At 43.7% G+C, this 14,764-nt stretch overlaps 1 protein-coding gene across 1 annotated transcript in view; it reads right to left on the bottom strand.

Annotated features, from left to right (window-relative positions):
• ttc27 (tetratricopeptide repeat domain 27) overlaps positions 1–14,764 on the bottom strand; it is a 158,072-nt gene that overhangs the window by 132,950 nt on the left and 10,358 nt on the right. The window contains exon 2 of the mRNA XM_041789755.1: positions 4,919–5,102. Coding sequence (XP_041645689.1) covers positions 4,919–5,102 — 184 coding nt within the window. The remainder of the gene's footprint in view (positions 1–4,918; positions 5,103–14,764) is intronic.

The following is a 14,764-nucleotide window of genomic DNA, read 5'->3' as shown; positions in this document are numbered from 1 at the left end:
TAAACAGTTTTATACTACTCTTTATAATTCAGAATCCCCTTGTGACCTGCCACATATCTCTCACTTTTTGGATGGGCTGACTATCCCAACAATAACTCCAGAGAACAGAGTGCAAACAGATGGAGAAATTTCAACAAAGGAAATAATGCAGGCAATTAAATCTATGCAAAGCAACAAGGCGGCAGGCCCGGATGGCTTTTCAATTGAAATATATAAAGAATTCGCAGCTAAATTGGCACCAATACTTAAATTGTTATACAAGGATATTTTTGACCAAAAGAAGCTACCACAAACAATGACACAGGCAATAATTTCGGTGTTACTAAAAAATGATAAGGATGTCCTGTCATGTGGCTCTAACCGTCCAGTGAGCTTGTTGAGTTGTGATTATAAAATCCTCACAAAAATTCTAGCTACACGTGTTGAAACTGTAATTTCTGAGGTGGTGGACCCAGATCAAACTGGTTTTATACCGGGGAGACAGTCTTTTCATAATATGCGCCGCCTTCTCGGCGTCCTGTATGCGCCGCCTTCTGCAGAACAGTTGGAGGTGGTGCTAGCGTGGGCGCTGAGAAAGCATTCGATCGCGTCGAGTGGCAGTATTTGCTTGCTGTGCTGGAGAGGTTTGGATTTGGCCCGTCTTTTCTGTCGTGGATCAGAATATTATATCATTCACCAACAGCTACAGTTAGGACTAATAATAAGACCTCTGACTATTTCCAGCTTCACAGAGGCTGCCGGCAAGGCTGTAGCCTCTCTCCCTATTTATTCGATTTGGTAATAGAACCACTCACAGTTGCTCTACGTGCAGATAATAATGTTAGCGGCATCTCCGGGGGGGGGGTAGGCTCCACAAGGTGTCGCTATATGCTGATGACCTGTTGCTATATATATCCCACCCAAAGGAATCTATGCCAAAACTATTAACAATTTTGGACGATTTTGGTCGCATATCTGGGTATAGGATCAACTACTCAAAAAGTGTGCTCTTCCCGATTACTGACATAGAGGGTGACTACTCTAGCTTTCCGTTTAGACTTGAAAAAAGGTTTTTTACATACTTGGGGATTAAGGTCATGCATACTATGGATAAGCTGTATGATCATAACTTTAAGACCCTTCTGGAGCAAACGATACAAGATTTTAGAAAATGGTCGGCACTACCAATCTCGCTGGCAAGCCGCATTAATATAGTTAAGTTCTGCCCAGGTTCCTCTACTTATTTCAAATGGTCCCCATATTTATACCCAAGTCAACTTTTAAACAATTAGATGAACTAATCTCCTCATTTATTTGGAATAATTCAAACCCCAGAATGAAGAAAATTTATCTGGAGGTTCCCAAGGAGGCAGGGGGGGTTGGGCTTGCCTAACTTTCTATTTTACTATTGGGCTGCAAATATTGTTACATTTTTGTATTGGAAATTTACCTACAAAAACAAAGAGGGTTTAGACTAGGTGCATATCGAAATTTTGTCCAAGCCGATACCAATTCTTACCTCACCTTTACCATGTACTCAAAATATAAATGTGACAAACCCAGTGGTCAAAGCTTCACTGAAAATATGGCTGCAGTTCCGGAGGCACTTCGGGTTGAAACAGACCAGTGGATTTTTTCCGGTAGCAAATAACTCTTTTTTTGCATCCTCCGTGATGGATAATGCATTTCAACTCTGGCATAGAAATGGTCTGTTTTTTTTCCTGTGATCTTTTCACGAATGACACATTTTCTTCATTTGAAACGTTTACAGAAGATCATGACATACCCAGATCACATTTTTTTAGGTATCTTCAGATACGTAGTCTCACAGAGAAATTGTTTCCATCATTCCCAAACCCACCACCTAAGAGTCAATTAGATGTGATTCTAGAGCTAGACCCCTTTGGCAAGATATCCACAATTTATGCGTTGATACAGGGACTGAGGCAGATATCCTGGGATAAGACGAAGACTGCATGGGAAAGGGATTTGGGAGTGGAGCTTTCTCAGGAGGCATGGGAAAAATGTCTAATCCGTATACATACTTCTTCGCTCTGTGTGTGTGGCATGGGCTGATTCAATTTAAGGTGTTCCACTGCTTGCACTACTCAGCAGAAAAAATAGCTAGAACATTCTCCACAGCTGACCCTGGGTGCCCAAGATGTAACTTTAGACCAGCCTCACTTGGACATATGTTTTGGAGCTGTCCTTGTCTTAACAGCTATTGGGAACATATTTTAAGGTATTCTCTCATATGTGTAAGCAGATGATAACACCTGATTTTACATATAGCCATTTTTGGGATACCGCCCTCAAATGTAACCTCACAAATTTTCAGGCGAATGCACTGGCGTTTGCGTCATTGATTTCTCGTAGACATATTCTTTTCAATTGGAAGTCCAACAAATCTCCATCGTTTGTGCAGTGGGTGCCAGAGGTGCTTTCCTTTTTACCTCTAGAAAGGCTCAGACATAAAATAGGTAGGAAACGCAAGAACTTTGCTCTGACCTGGAGCCCTTTTGTAGATTTTGTAGAAGGTGCTACCTTCCAGTGTTTTTGATTTGAATTATGTATTGATATTCCAAGAATAAATATGAGAAATCCCTGTTATATCTGTTTACCTATCTTATTTATTTATTTATTTTGGAGCCTGGGGTGAGGGGTGGGGCTGTTCTCTGTTCCTTACTGTTCTATGTATGTATTATTTGAAAACTCAAAAATAAACTATCTAAAAAAAATAATTATTGAATTCAGGTGTTCCAGTCAGACCCACAGGTATAAAACCATCACCTGTCCATGCAGTCTCTGTGATCCTAAACGGTCGTTCTGAAGAGCTCAGAGACTTCCAGCGTGGTTCTGTGATGATGACACCTTTGAATAAGACGGTTCATGCTGCATATTCCACAGTCAGCCGTCAGTGATGTTATTAGAGAGTGGAAGAGTTTAGGAACAACAGCAGCTCAGTCATGAAGCAGAAGACCAGGAAAAATCCCAGAGTGTGGTAAACGACTGCTAAGGATCATGGGTAAAAGTCTCCAAGTCTCTGCTGATTCCATCGCTGAAGAGTTCTGAACTTCCTCTGGCATTAATGTAAACACTAAAACTACAGCAGGAGCTTCATGGGTTTCCATGGCAACAGCTGCATGCATCCTCACTAGGGCTGTAGTCAACCAAAGAAAAACTGGGGGGGGGGGGGGGGGGGGCGCCGACAAGGGTGATCTTGGTCGAACTAAAGCTTTTCGATCAATTAATCAACCAATCGAATTGAAGCTGTCAGCCCTAATCCTCACATCACCAAGTCCAATGAAAGCATCAGATTGAGTGGAGAAAAACACACCGACACTGGACTGTAGAGCAGTGGAGACATGTTCTGTGGAGCGACCAATCATAGGCATCCACATTGAGCCAATCTTAATGCATTCTGGACGATGCTATGCTTTCAACTGTGTGGCAACAATGTGGGGAAGGCCCTTTTCTATTCCAGCAGGACTGTGGCCCAGAGACCAAGGAAGGACTAGAAATGCATGGTCTGATGAAGACCATGTGTGGTCTGAGTCCTGACCTCATATATGCTCTACAAAATGAATGGACACACATTCCCACAGAAACACTCCAGAATGTTGTAGAAAGCCTTCAGAGAAGAGAGGAGGCTGTTAGAGCTGCTAAAGAAGGAAACTCCATATTAAGGACTCTGCAGACAACAACTGTTGGCCGGGTTCTTCACCAGTCAGAGCTTTATGGGAGAGTGGCAAAGAGAAAGACACTGTTGGAGAAAACTCAGATTCAATCTGGACTAGAGTTCACCAGAAGGACTGTGGGAGACTCCATGGTCAAGAGGAAGAAAGTTCTTTGGTCTGATGAGACCAGAATGGAGCTTTGAGACCATCAGACAAGACGCCAAACCAGACATCACCACAAACCCATCATCCCCACTGTGGAACACGCTGGTGGCAGCATCATGCTGTGGGAATGCTTCTCAGCAGCATCGTGCTGCAGGGATGCTTCTAGGCAGCTGGCCATGGAAGGCTCATAAAGGTAGAGGGGAAAATGAGTGCTGCTGGAGAGCTGAATCTTTGGAGAAGATTTCTTTTCCAGCAAGACAATGACTTGAAGAAAACGACAAAAGCTACACATAAATGGATTAAAAATAATCAATGGAATGTTCTGGGGTGGCCAGACTCAATCAAATCTCAGTCCAATAGATACTTTGAGGTTGACCTGGTCACATGTTGTTCTCATGGCATCTATGATTTTCATGGCAGGTCCAAATAATCTCCTCTTTGGTCCATTACCTTTGAAACACCATGTAAACCATTCCTAATGTCAATGTAGAGATTTTTTTGACTCATCAGCTATGACAGAGTTTTATTAACTCCTTCAAGTTTGAAGAGATTTTTAACTGCTAAAGGAAATGACCCCTGGGACCAAACATGAAGAAAGGAACAGATATGCCATCACCAAAGGCTCAAAATAGTGTTTACAGCAGACAAATTTGACGTTTGGTTTAAAAATAGTAATATGAAGTCAAACTGAATCAGGCACACAGACTGATGTGCTTTGTTGTGTTTCTTCACTGTCACTGCAAACAAAGATGTGAGCCGCACCAGGGAAAAAGCTTTTCATGCTTAAAGCATTTTTATTTTTATAGATGTGTTTTTGAAAGGAAGTGACAGACCCAAAAGATAAGGATTAAGCTTCAGCTCTGTTTCATGGAAAGATCATCACTACACTCGTCAACTTCCCTCAAAGTGGACTCGATCAAAAGCATCAGACTCTCACTGTGAACGATTAACGCCAAACTGCTGTGACCACGATAGCGAGAGGAATATGTTACTAAAAGTTTGAGTTCCCTTTCTCTTGTAGCTGCTACAGTTGGTTACAACACATTTGTAAGATCATCTAGTTTATGTGGCAGCCTGTGTGCTCCCCACTGAGTTACCTGCTGTTCTGGTCGTTGTTGGTTCCATAGGTCAGGTACAACAGGACCCGTCTCTCCAGGTAGGCCTCGATGTCCTCCCCCTCTCCGCAGCTGCCGTCTCCAGTGAGCAGATCTAACACATGGTGGCTCAGCAGAACCGCCTCAAAGTCCCCCTCCATCAGAGACTCCAGCAGAGCGGCGGCCTCTGGAGGAACACAGGTTACACAGAGTTCACATTTAGCTCGACTGCTGGTTTAATGCAGGTGGGCACATGAAAACAAAGTCATCTCACACCGTGGAAATGCACGACCGCTCAGAGCTGCTTGGACAAGTTTTCCCTGACTTTGGAGCACTGCTTCAAAGTCAGACTCTGAGTAAGTTCCACTTTTTATACTCCCTGACCCACCAGCTCTGTGAAAGCTCAGCTAACTGCTATTGGAGTGATTTCAGATAAAAACACGGAGGTGCTACTTCAGGCTTCAGACTGCGAGGATGCCATTTCTGGGGTTAAAGCAGCTTCTTAGATAAATCTCAGTGTATGACAATAGGAGGTCTATCAGCAAATACAACATTAACAGACATGGAACTGAAGCATTTAGCAAAAATCAAACATGTCTTTAAGATTCTGAGGGTTTGATTAAATTAATACAGAATGACCACAGCGATCATTCCAAACCGCCATGCCAGAGACCCCCCGGTGTCAGGCTCTGTTAGGAATCCCAGTCTACTGAACATGCCTGGTACATCATGATAGGAATATAAAACCATCTAATAAACAGATAACTGTGTGAGCCATCCAAGAACAACAACAATTCCAAAAAAGTTGGGGCACTGTCGAAAAAATCTTTAAAAAAAGAATCTGTGATCATCAAATCTCATGAATCCATATTTGATATAGAACATAAACAACATAGATACTGAAACAGACGTACCATTTCATGAATTGAAGTTAATGGCAGCAACACATCTCAAAAAAGTAGGGACAGGGCGACAAAGGCTGGAAAAGTAAGTAGTGCTAATGAAAAACAGCTGGAGGAGAATTTTTAAATTAGTAAGGTTACTTATCAACAGGTCAGTAGCATGACTGGGTATGAAAGAAGCCTTTTAGAGAGGCAGAGTCTCTCTGAAGTAAAGATGGGCAGGGGCTCACCAACCTCTGAAAAACTGAGTCTAAAAACTGAGGAACAATTTCAGAAAAATGTTCCTCAACGTAGAAATGTGAAGACTTTGAATCTCCTCCATCTACAGTCCATAATATCATCAACAGATTCAGAGAATCTGGAGAAATCTCTGAGAGCAAGGGACAAGGCTGAAGGGGCCCTCAGGGGCCCTCAGGGGCCACTGCATTAAAAACAGGCATGATTATGTACTGAAATCACTGCATGGGCTCAGGAACATTCCAGAAATCATCGTCTGTCAACACAGTTGGCCGTGGAGGGAAGAAGCCATATGTGGACAGGATCCAGAAACACCGTGACCCGTCTTCTCTGGACCAAAGCTCATTTAACACGAGGAAACATGGAAAACTGTTCTGAGGTCAGATGAAACATGGAAAACTGTTCTGTGGTCAGCGGAAACATGGAAAACTGCTCTGTGGTCAGCGGAAATATGGAAAACTGCTCTGTGGTCAGCGGAAACATGGAAAACTGTTCTGTGGTCAGATGAAACATGGAAAACTGTTCTGTGGTCAGAGGAAACATGGAAAACTGTTCTGTGGTCAGCGGAAACATGGAAAACTGTTCTGTGGTCGGAAGAAACATGGAAAACTGTTCTGTGGTCAGCAGAAACATGGAAAACTGTTCTGTGGTCAGAGGAAACATGGAAAACTGTTCTGTGGTCAGAGGAAACATGGAAAACTGTTCTGTGGTCAGCGGAAACATGGAAAACTGTTCTGTGGTCAGAGGAAACCACAGACGCCGTGTCCTGTGGACTACAGAGGAGAGGGAGCATCCAGCTGGTTCTCCTGGCTCAGGTCTAAAGCCTGCATCTCTGATGGTATGGGGTTGCATTAGTGCCTATGGCGTGGGCAGCTCTAACATCTGGAAAGGAACTATCAATGCTGGAAAGTAAATAGAGCTTTTAGAGACACATATGCTCCCATCCAGACAACATCTCTGTCAGGGAAGGCTGCCACTATTTCAGCAAGACCATGCTAAACCACAGACCACATCCATCACAACAGCATGGCTTCACAGGAGAAGAGTCTGGGTCCTGAACTAGTCCGCCTGCAGTCCAGACCTTTCACCAACAGAAAACATTTGGAGCATCAGAAAAGGAAGAAGACCCAGGACTGTTGAGCAGCTAGAATCCTACATCAGACCAGAATGGGACAACATTCCTCTCCATTAGCTGGTCTCCTCACTTCCAGACATTCACAGACTGTTGTTAAAAAAGAGGGGATGCTACACCGTGGTAAACATGGACCTGTCCCTACTTTTCTGAGATGTGTTGCTGCCATCAGATTCAGAATGAGCTGATATTTTCCTGTAATGTTAAAAGTCTCAGTTTAACTCTGATCTGTTGTTTCTCTTCTACTGTGAATCAAACATGGGTTTATGAGATTTGATAATCATTCAATCTGTGTGTAAAATGTAAAATTTTACACAGAGACCCATCTTTTTTGGGATGGGGTTGTACTTTGGTGTTTATAAGTATATGTGGTTAACAACGAAGACACGTTGACTGGACCATCATGCTTCTCTCCAGGTAAAAGGAACAGTCCGACCATTAAAGTCTTCAGTCAGCCTGGCCTGACCTCTCCTCCAGGATAACGTCTCCAGTTCTACATAATGAAATTAAGCTGTGGATTCATTTGACTGGGGAGAGGAAGGTTGAGTGTTGAAGCAATGTTTAAGCCCAAATGGACATCAGTGGTGTTTGTTTTTAATCAAGGATATTGAGAAAACTGTTGTGTTAATGAGTTTGGACTCATTTCCCTCACAGCTTTACAGAATCTGGCTGCTAAAAACACAACGCTGCACTCCACCCCGAGGCTCAGGCCAACTCCACCATCCATCTCCTCTCATTGTCTCCTTTTGTTCTGCTGTGATTTTTAATCTAAGGCCATATTCTCATTAAATCAGCCAGCATATTGAAACTATTCCCCACAGATGAGGCGTACGGTTTGTGAGCGTTGGTCGAGCTAACCCACGTCCTAATGCTGAGGACGACCAGCTGAAGAGGCCGACGGTGTGTTGGTGGAAATGTTGATTTATGAAAGGACAGAGGAAGGCTGCTGGGCTTCCACACCAGAAATAATTGTGTAGCTGGTGTGCTTGGTTCAACATCTCCCCTCCTTTCATTAGCTTTTATTTGAGGAGGGAGACGGGCCTGGCTCATTAGCATTGATTGCTTTCTGTTCCCTCGGTGGAGAGAACGGAGAGAGCGGAGGCTGCTGGTGTTCTGAGCTGAATAACTAAATCTCTGAGGCAGTCTGGACAAACAGAGAGGTGAGAACTGAAACACAGTCCCTGTTTAGATTCAGATTTTTAGATTTCTACAGCTTTATCCAACCCAGAAGGTTAATTCACTTAACAACAGAGCAACAGAGTCAAAAACAAATAATCCCAGTAGGGCTGGGCAATTAATCAAAAATTAGATTAAATGGCAATATGGCCTGCTGCAATGTACAAATCACAAAGGTTGCAATATTTCTTTAACTTGAAATGTGTCAAAATACCAGTTTAAAAAGTCTTTTTTTTGTTGCAGCAGAGATTTTATGCACGTTATGCAAACATTCAAGTGTCATATTTTTTTACAATTGTTTACAATAATCCTCCATTTCTGGTTTTATGTATGTTTTTCTTAATCAAAATAAGTGACAAAAATGCTAAACAAAGCAAGCATTTCATTTGCAAAAGGAGCAGAAATAATAAGTTCAATCGACATAAAACTGATGAGGCCTAGCCTCACTTCATGAGAGACATACCCCAGCTGCAACCGGCTGGTAGCAAGCCACACCTCCTCCACCCCAGCCTCCTCCTGTATAGCTTAAAGCTTCACCTCCTCCACCCCAGCCTTCTCCATTATAGCTTAAAGCTTCACCTCCTCCACCCCAGCCTTCTCCATTATAGCTTAAAGCTTCACCTCCTCCACCCCAGCCTCCTCCGGTATAGCTTAAAGCTTCACCTCCTCCACCCCAGCCTTCTCCATTATAGCTTAAAGCTTCACCTCCTCCACCCCAGCCTCCTCCTTCATAGCTTAAAGCCTCACCTCCTCCACCTTAGCCGCCTCCTGTATAGCTTAAAGCCTCACCTCCTCCACCCCAGCTGCCTCCTTTATAGCTTTAAGCTACACCTCCTCCACCCCAGGCGCCTCCATTATAGCTTAAAGCTTCACCTCCTCCACCTTAGCCACCTCCTTTATATCTTACAGCTTCACCTCCTCCACCCCAGTCTCCTCCTTTATAGCTTAAAGCTTCACCTCCTCCACCCAAGCAGCCTCCTCCATTATAGCTTAAAGCTTCACCTCCTCCACCTTAGCCGCCTCCTTTATAGCTTTAAGCTGCACCTCCTCCACCCCAGTTGCCTCCATTATAGCTTAAAGCTTCACCTCCTCCACCCAAGCCGCCTCCTATATAGCTTAAAGCTTCACCTCCTCCACCCCAGCCTCCTCCTTCATAGCTTAAAGCCTCACCTCCTCCACCCCAGTCTCCTCCTTTATAGTTTTAAGCTTCACCTCCTCCACCCCAGCCACCTCCTTTATAGCTTAAAGCTTGTTGCACCCCCATATTCAGATTCATGCTACTATGAATTAATTTCTTCTGAAATAATTTTGTTGTATTAAATGCACATGATCTTATTTATGGAATTATTTATTGCTTGATTTTTGTCGAAAAAAACTTAAGATTGACCTAAGAATAATCGCATATTAAATTGCAATTGCAATATTGGGGGGAAAAAAAATCGCAATTAGTTTAGTTTTGCAAATTGTTCAGCCCTAAATCCCAGTCAGCAGCAGCTGGACTGAAGGTCTGCTGTAAGAATTACAGGACAACTCTACAGAGGAGGGGGTAGAACAGGACTTCCAGGACTCTCTACAAGGTTTAAGAGTTTTTATCACTCTGTCCCAGACTGACGAGGATTACTGTACAGCAGCAACAGCAGCTAATATGACCAGTCTGAGCAGCTGGTGGAGATTTTCAGACATTCAAACGTAGGCTGGCTGCAATTTAGTTTCATTTCTTGTAAAGATTACCACGGGAATACAGAGAAGAGCCACAGGTTTAAGATACCTATCAGCCTATCAGCTCCTCTCTCTGTCACCAGGCTCCTCCTCTCTCCCTCCTCTGGTTGTTTTAACAGACATCAGGTTAGACTCACGTGAACGTGCATGCAGGTGAACGCACACCGAGCGCTGGTGAACACTGATCAGTTACGAGGGGTTTATCACACAAAAACAACAAATATTACAGAATAAACAGTTTTCAGCAAAAAGGTTCCTCCTCAAGTCCCGACGCAGTTAAAGCTCGAGTCCGAGTCAAAGTCCAAGTCATCAGCGCTCGAGTCCTAGTCGAGTCACGAGTCCTCCAAATCAAGATTCGAGTTGGACTCGAGTAATAATAATAATAACTTTATTCATATAGCACTTTTAAAAACAAGGGTTTACAAAGAGCTTTGACATGCAGAAAAACAAAGCAGCAGAACCCAACAAGAGATCACAACAACTAAACACTCAGACTGAAGTCAATCAGCAAACTTTACAAGCTGAAAGACAGAAAACATGATGCGTTCAAGTAACCTCAGTAATTAGACAACTGTAAACACATAAAACAGGAAAATGAAGTTTTGATGTGAAACTCCATTAAAGGCAGCTGTGAGTGTGAGGAATGTTTGCATAGATGTGACAGACTGAACCCTAACTCTTTAGCTGAAGCACTGCTCACCTCAGCCCACTTCTGTTATGAAGACCTGCCCTCATTTAGGCTTTCCAGCAAATAGAGAGAAGTATCAATATCAGTGAACATTAACGATCCGCATCCCTCGATCCGATTAAACTGCCCCTTTTCTACAGCTACACTCCAGCTAATCGCTAACGTAGCGGTGGCTATTGTAAACACCGAATACAACAATCAAACTAATCAAACCGCCACTGCGCTGTAGCTACATCCGCGCTAACTGCTACACTGGTAGCAGCTAATGCTACCGACTCAAAGTGCAACTTCAACTAGTGGACTGGGCCGAGCCGATGTTCTGGTTCAGCACTAACATTGCGGACCGGAGCATGAAAATGACTGACGACATTCTACCAAAGCCCTTCACTCCGCGAGGTTTACCCAAACATCCACAGCCCCAAAACAGTTTCAGTATCGCTTTATTCCCTTATTAGGGTCGCCCCATCCTGACGGACAGAGTCAGGTCTGACATTTGCTTCCTGGACCCCATGTTTGATCCAGAGTGAGCTCTTATCTGGACTCCAGCGGTCTGAAAAACTTTTACTCTGAACTCCAAGTCTTTCACAGATAACCGACTAAAACAACAGAGAAGCTGAGACTTTTAACACCAGCCTGAAAAAAACCAACAGAAAACAAATGCAGAGACATTCACATCTACAAACTAGTACTGTTCTAAACTACTGACAGCCTGTGAAAGAAGGCCATCTTCAAAACTCCTCCTCAACCATCTCTACTAAAGAGAGCGACGTTCAGCCGGTCTGCAGCCTCTAATGCTCCATAAGAAGTCATCTCTGTGGTAGTTTAAGCTGCTGCTGCATCATAGACAACTGTTCACTTCTATCATCTCTGACCCCCCCCCCCCCCACCACGCTGTACCGAGGAAGACAGGTTCTTCATCAAACAAGCAGTGAGACCGCCCTCCCTCCTGTTTCCTGTTATGATAAATCTACATTTCTCTGAGAGACTACAGACTGTAAAGATTCATTAGCCATGAACAAGAGTGGGACTGGACTCCTGTGTTCAGAAAAACCTGCATCCTGTTGAGGAAAGGGCGAGTTAGAAGGTCTACGACGAAGAAAGAGTCCTGGTTAGCACAGGCCAACCAGTCTGGTCATGGTTTCTCCTCTTAGGACCACGAATGTCAGAAGCAAAGTCAACAGCTAGGCAGCTAAAATGTGCTGAAATGTCTTTAAAATCCAGACCTGGAAACTTCATGGCAGCAAAAGCAGAGAAGTCAGAGATTCAGAGACGTCGTCAGGATAGCTCCTGTTCCTCCAAAAATGTCTATTACTAAAGCCGTGGATTCCCCCAAACCTGGACCACCTCAGGCCACAGTAGCCAATAAGAGCCAGGTTAAATCTCTGCCTCTCAAACTTTAGCCGCCAGCTTCTTAGAGCGTTTGAAGAGAACAACAATGCTCCATGATGACTCAGACTCTTTCTGAAGTTATTCTGACTCGATAACCGCTGCACACACTGAAGCTTTGCTTCCATCAGGGCTTCAGAGATGGGGTCACAGGGTCACGTCCACACATTTCTGGCCCACTTAAGCACACCTCCCCAGTCTGTCACATGATCCCTTTACGGCACCCTTGGCTTTAATAAGCAATCGTGGGGTGATTGACTGGTGCTGTAAAGAAGACGTGGAGATTTTCATCTCACTGCTGGCCTAATGAAAGCCAGGGGCTGCCATAATAGCAGAGAGAAAGGGAGGGAGAGGATGAGGATCAGGAAGGGCTCTGGCTTTATGAGGGAGAAAATGAAAGCCTGAGGCATGGCCACATGTTTAATGACATTTCAGCTACTCTTCAGGTCTACCCATGAAATGGCAGCAATTATGGAAAACAAGGCAGAGGCCCTCAAATTAGTCCATAATTCATAAAGGTTCAGTCAATGAGCTGCAGTTAATAAGGCGATGGTGAATAGATTTAGCAAAAGCGTGCAGGACTGACCAATACAGCACAAGACGAAGGATCAGAGATGTCTCATATAGCCGAGGTAAAACGGCTCTGCTCCATGTAGAGGAGCCAGTATTTCATCTGGAAACTGCTCACAGTCACAGTCTGGTGGTTTCTCCTCCTGCTGGACAGCTGGTTAGCTTCACCGAGCCTTAATGAGCTTCATTCAACCTCAATCAGGGTCATTAGTCTGGATTTCATCAGGATTCTGATTGTCCTTCATCATCAGCATGCTGTTAAAAAAGAGGCTCTTCTTTTGACAACCAAGACAATATAAAGTCCAGTAACTAAATATCCTCTTGACAAAACATGGACGGGATGGCACTTCAACTACTAGGCAGAGGTAGCCAGCTACAAGGGGCCCCGTGTGCCATGGGGCCTCAAAACAGTCAGTGAGTGCACCAAGTATGAGGTTAATATTCTCAATGTAAGAAAGAGACCAAGAGTGAATAAAAACATTAATAGATTCTGATCCAGAAGAGTCCTCAGAGGACCTCTAGACCCAACAGCAAGGTCCCCAAAAAGCCCCAAATGTCTTCAGATTAGGCAGTTATAGTTACAGCGCCAATGAAAACATTTATTCCCTCTTTTATTGATTTTAAAACTCAGTCATGGTCTTTATCATCTGTTGGGACAAAAAAGTACAAAAAAACTTTAATGTCACATTGAAAACAACGTCTACAAAGTAATGTCATTTAAATAAAAATATATAAGGTAAAAAAGTGACTGCATGAATATTTACCCCCATATAAAGTGACTGACCCATAAAGACACCTGTGTCTGGAAGGATCAGTCACTGTTCATCAGTATTCCTGGCTACCATTGCACCATGAAGACAAAAGAACACTCCAAGCAGCTCAGAGAAAAGGTGACAGAAACATCTCCAAGTCTCTGAACATCCCCCAGAGTTCAGTTAAATCCATCATGAAGAAATGAAGGAATATGTCACATGTGTAAATCTGCCTAGATCAGACCGTCCTCACAACGGTTGGCCGGGTTCTTCACCAGTCAGAGCTTTATGGGAGAGTGGCAAAGAGAAAGACACTGTTGAAGACAGTTTAGCAAAGAAGAATGCAGTAAAATAAAGAATAAAGACACTGGAACAGGCTGATCTGTCCATCAATAATTCAGGAGGGTTTCAAAGGTTTGACAGGAAATGTGCTGAGAGCGACTACACCTGATTCCATCTGAGCAGCTGAAAAGGCAAATAAAGGCACATTCCTCATTTTTAAGACAAAAACACCCCGGGGAGCAAACTGAAGCAGACGTTTTTTGCTATCTAAATAATCTGAGAACTGGGTGTAATACTGACATTCACCTCATGGTGACGTTAGGACAGACACCTGCACTGCAGGCCAGGGGCCTCATTTATAAAACATTGCGTAGGATCCATACTAAAAGTGTACGTGCGCCAAAAAATAATCTGATTTATAAAACCGTACGTACGCACACTTCCAAGCACTTTTCCCTTTATAAATCACAGTCCACCTGGAAGATTGCGAAGGTGGATTTATCTCACTTCCTGCCCTCTACACACCCACAGTTTACCATGAATGGTCAATGCAAAGTACCTCAGGAGTGTTTATGCCTATAAATAATCCTGCTGATCGACGGCACTTTACGCTCAATCATGGCAGAGACGACAGGGAAAAGGAATTTCATGGAGACCGAAATAGAGGTCCTTGTGGGTGAGGTGGAGGCCAGAAAAATGATTTTATTTGGTGGTCACAGTAGTGGCGTCGCTAATAAAAGAAAAACAAGCGAGTGGCAGCACGTGGTCACCGCTGTAAATAGTGTGAGTGCCACAGAGCGATCTGCAGTCTGTTCCCTACGCTGCTGTGTGTCAGGATCAATGAGTCATGAGTTGACCCAGGCCACCATGCCACTAAATTTGTCAAAACCATGTTTGAGGGACAAATCATTTGTACATTGATTGTATGTGCATTTTTTCGGTTCATACGGACAAATTCATTTTCACTCAGAGCCCTTGTAGCAATGTGAGTGCAGTCAATTGTGC

This window comes from Cheilinus undulatus, linkage group 6 (genome assembly GCF_018320785.1).
Source record: "Cheilinus undulatus linkage group 6, ASM1832078v1, whole genome shotgun sequence".
Taxonomy (NCBI): Eukaryota; Metazoa; Chordata; class Actinopteri; order Labriformes; family Labridae; genus Cheilinus; species Cheilinus undulatus.
The sequence above is the reverse complement of the archived record's forward strand: the minus strand, read 5'-3'. Positions and strand labels throughout refer to the sequence as shown.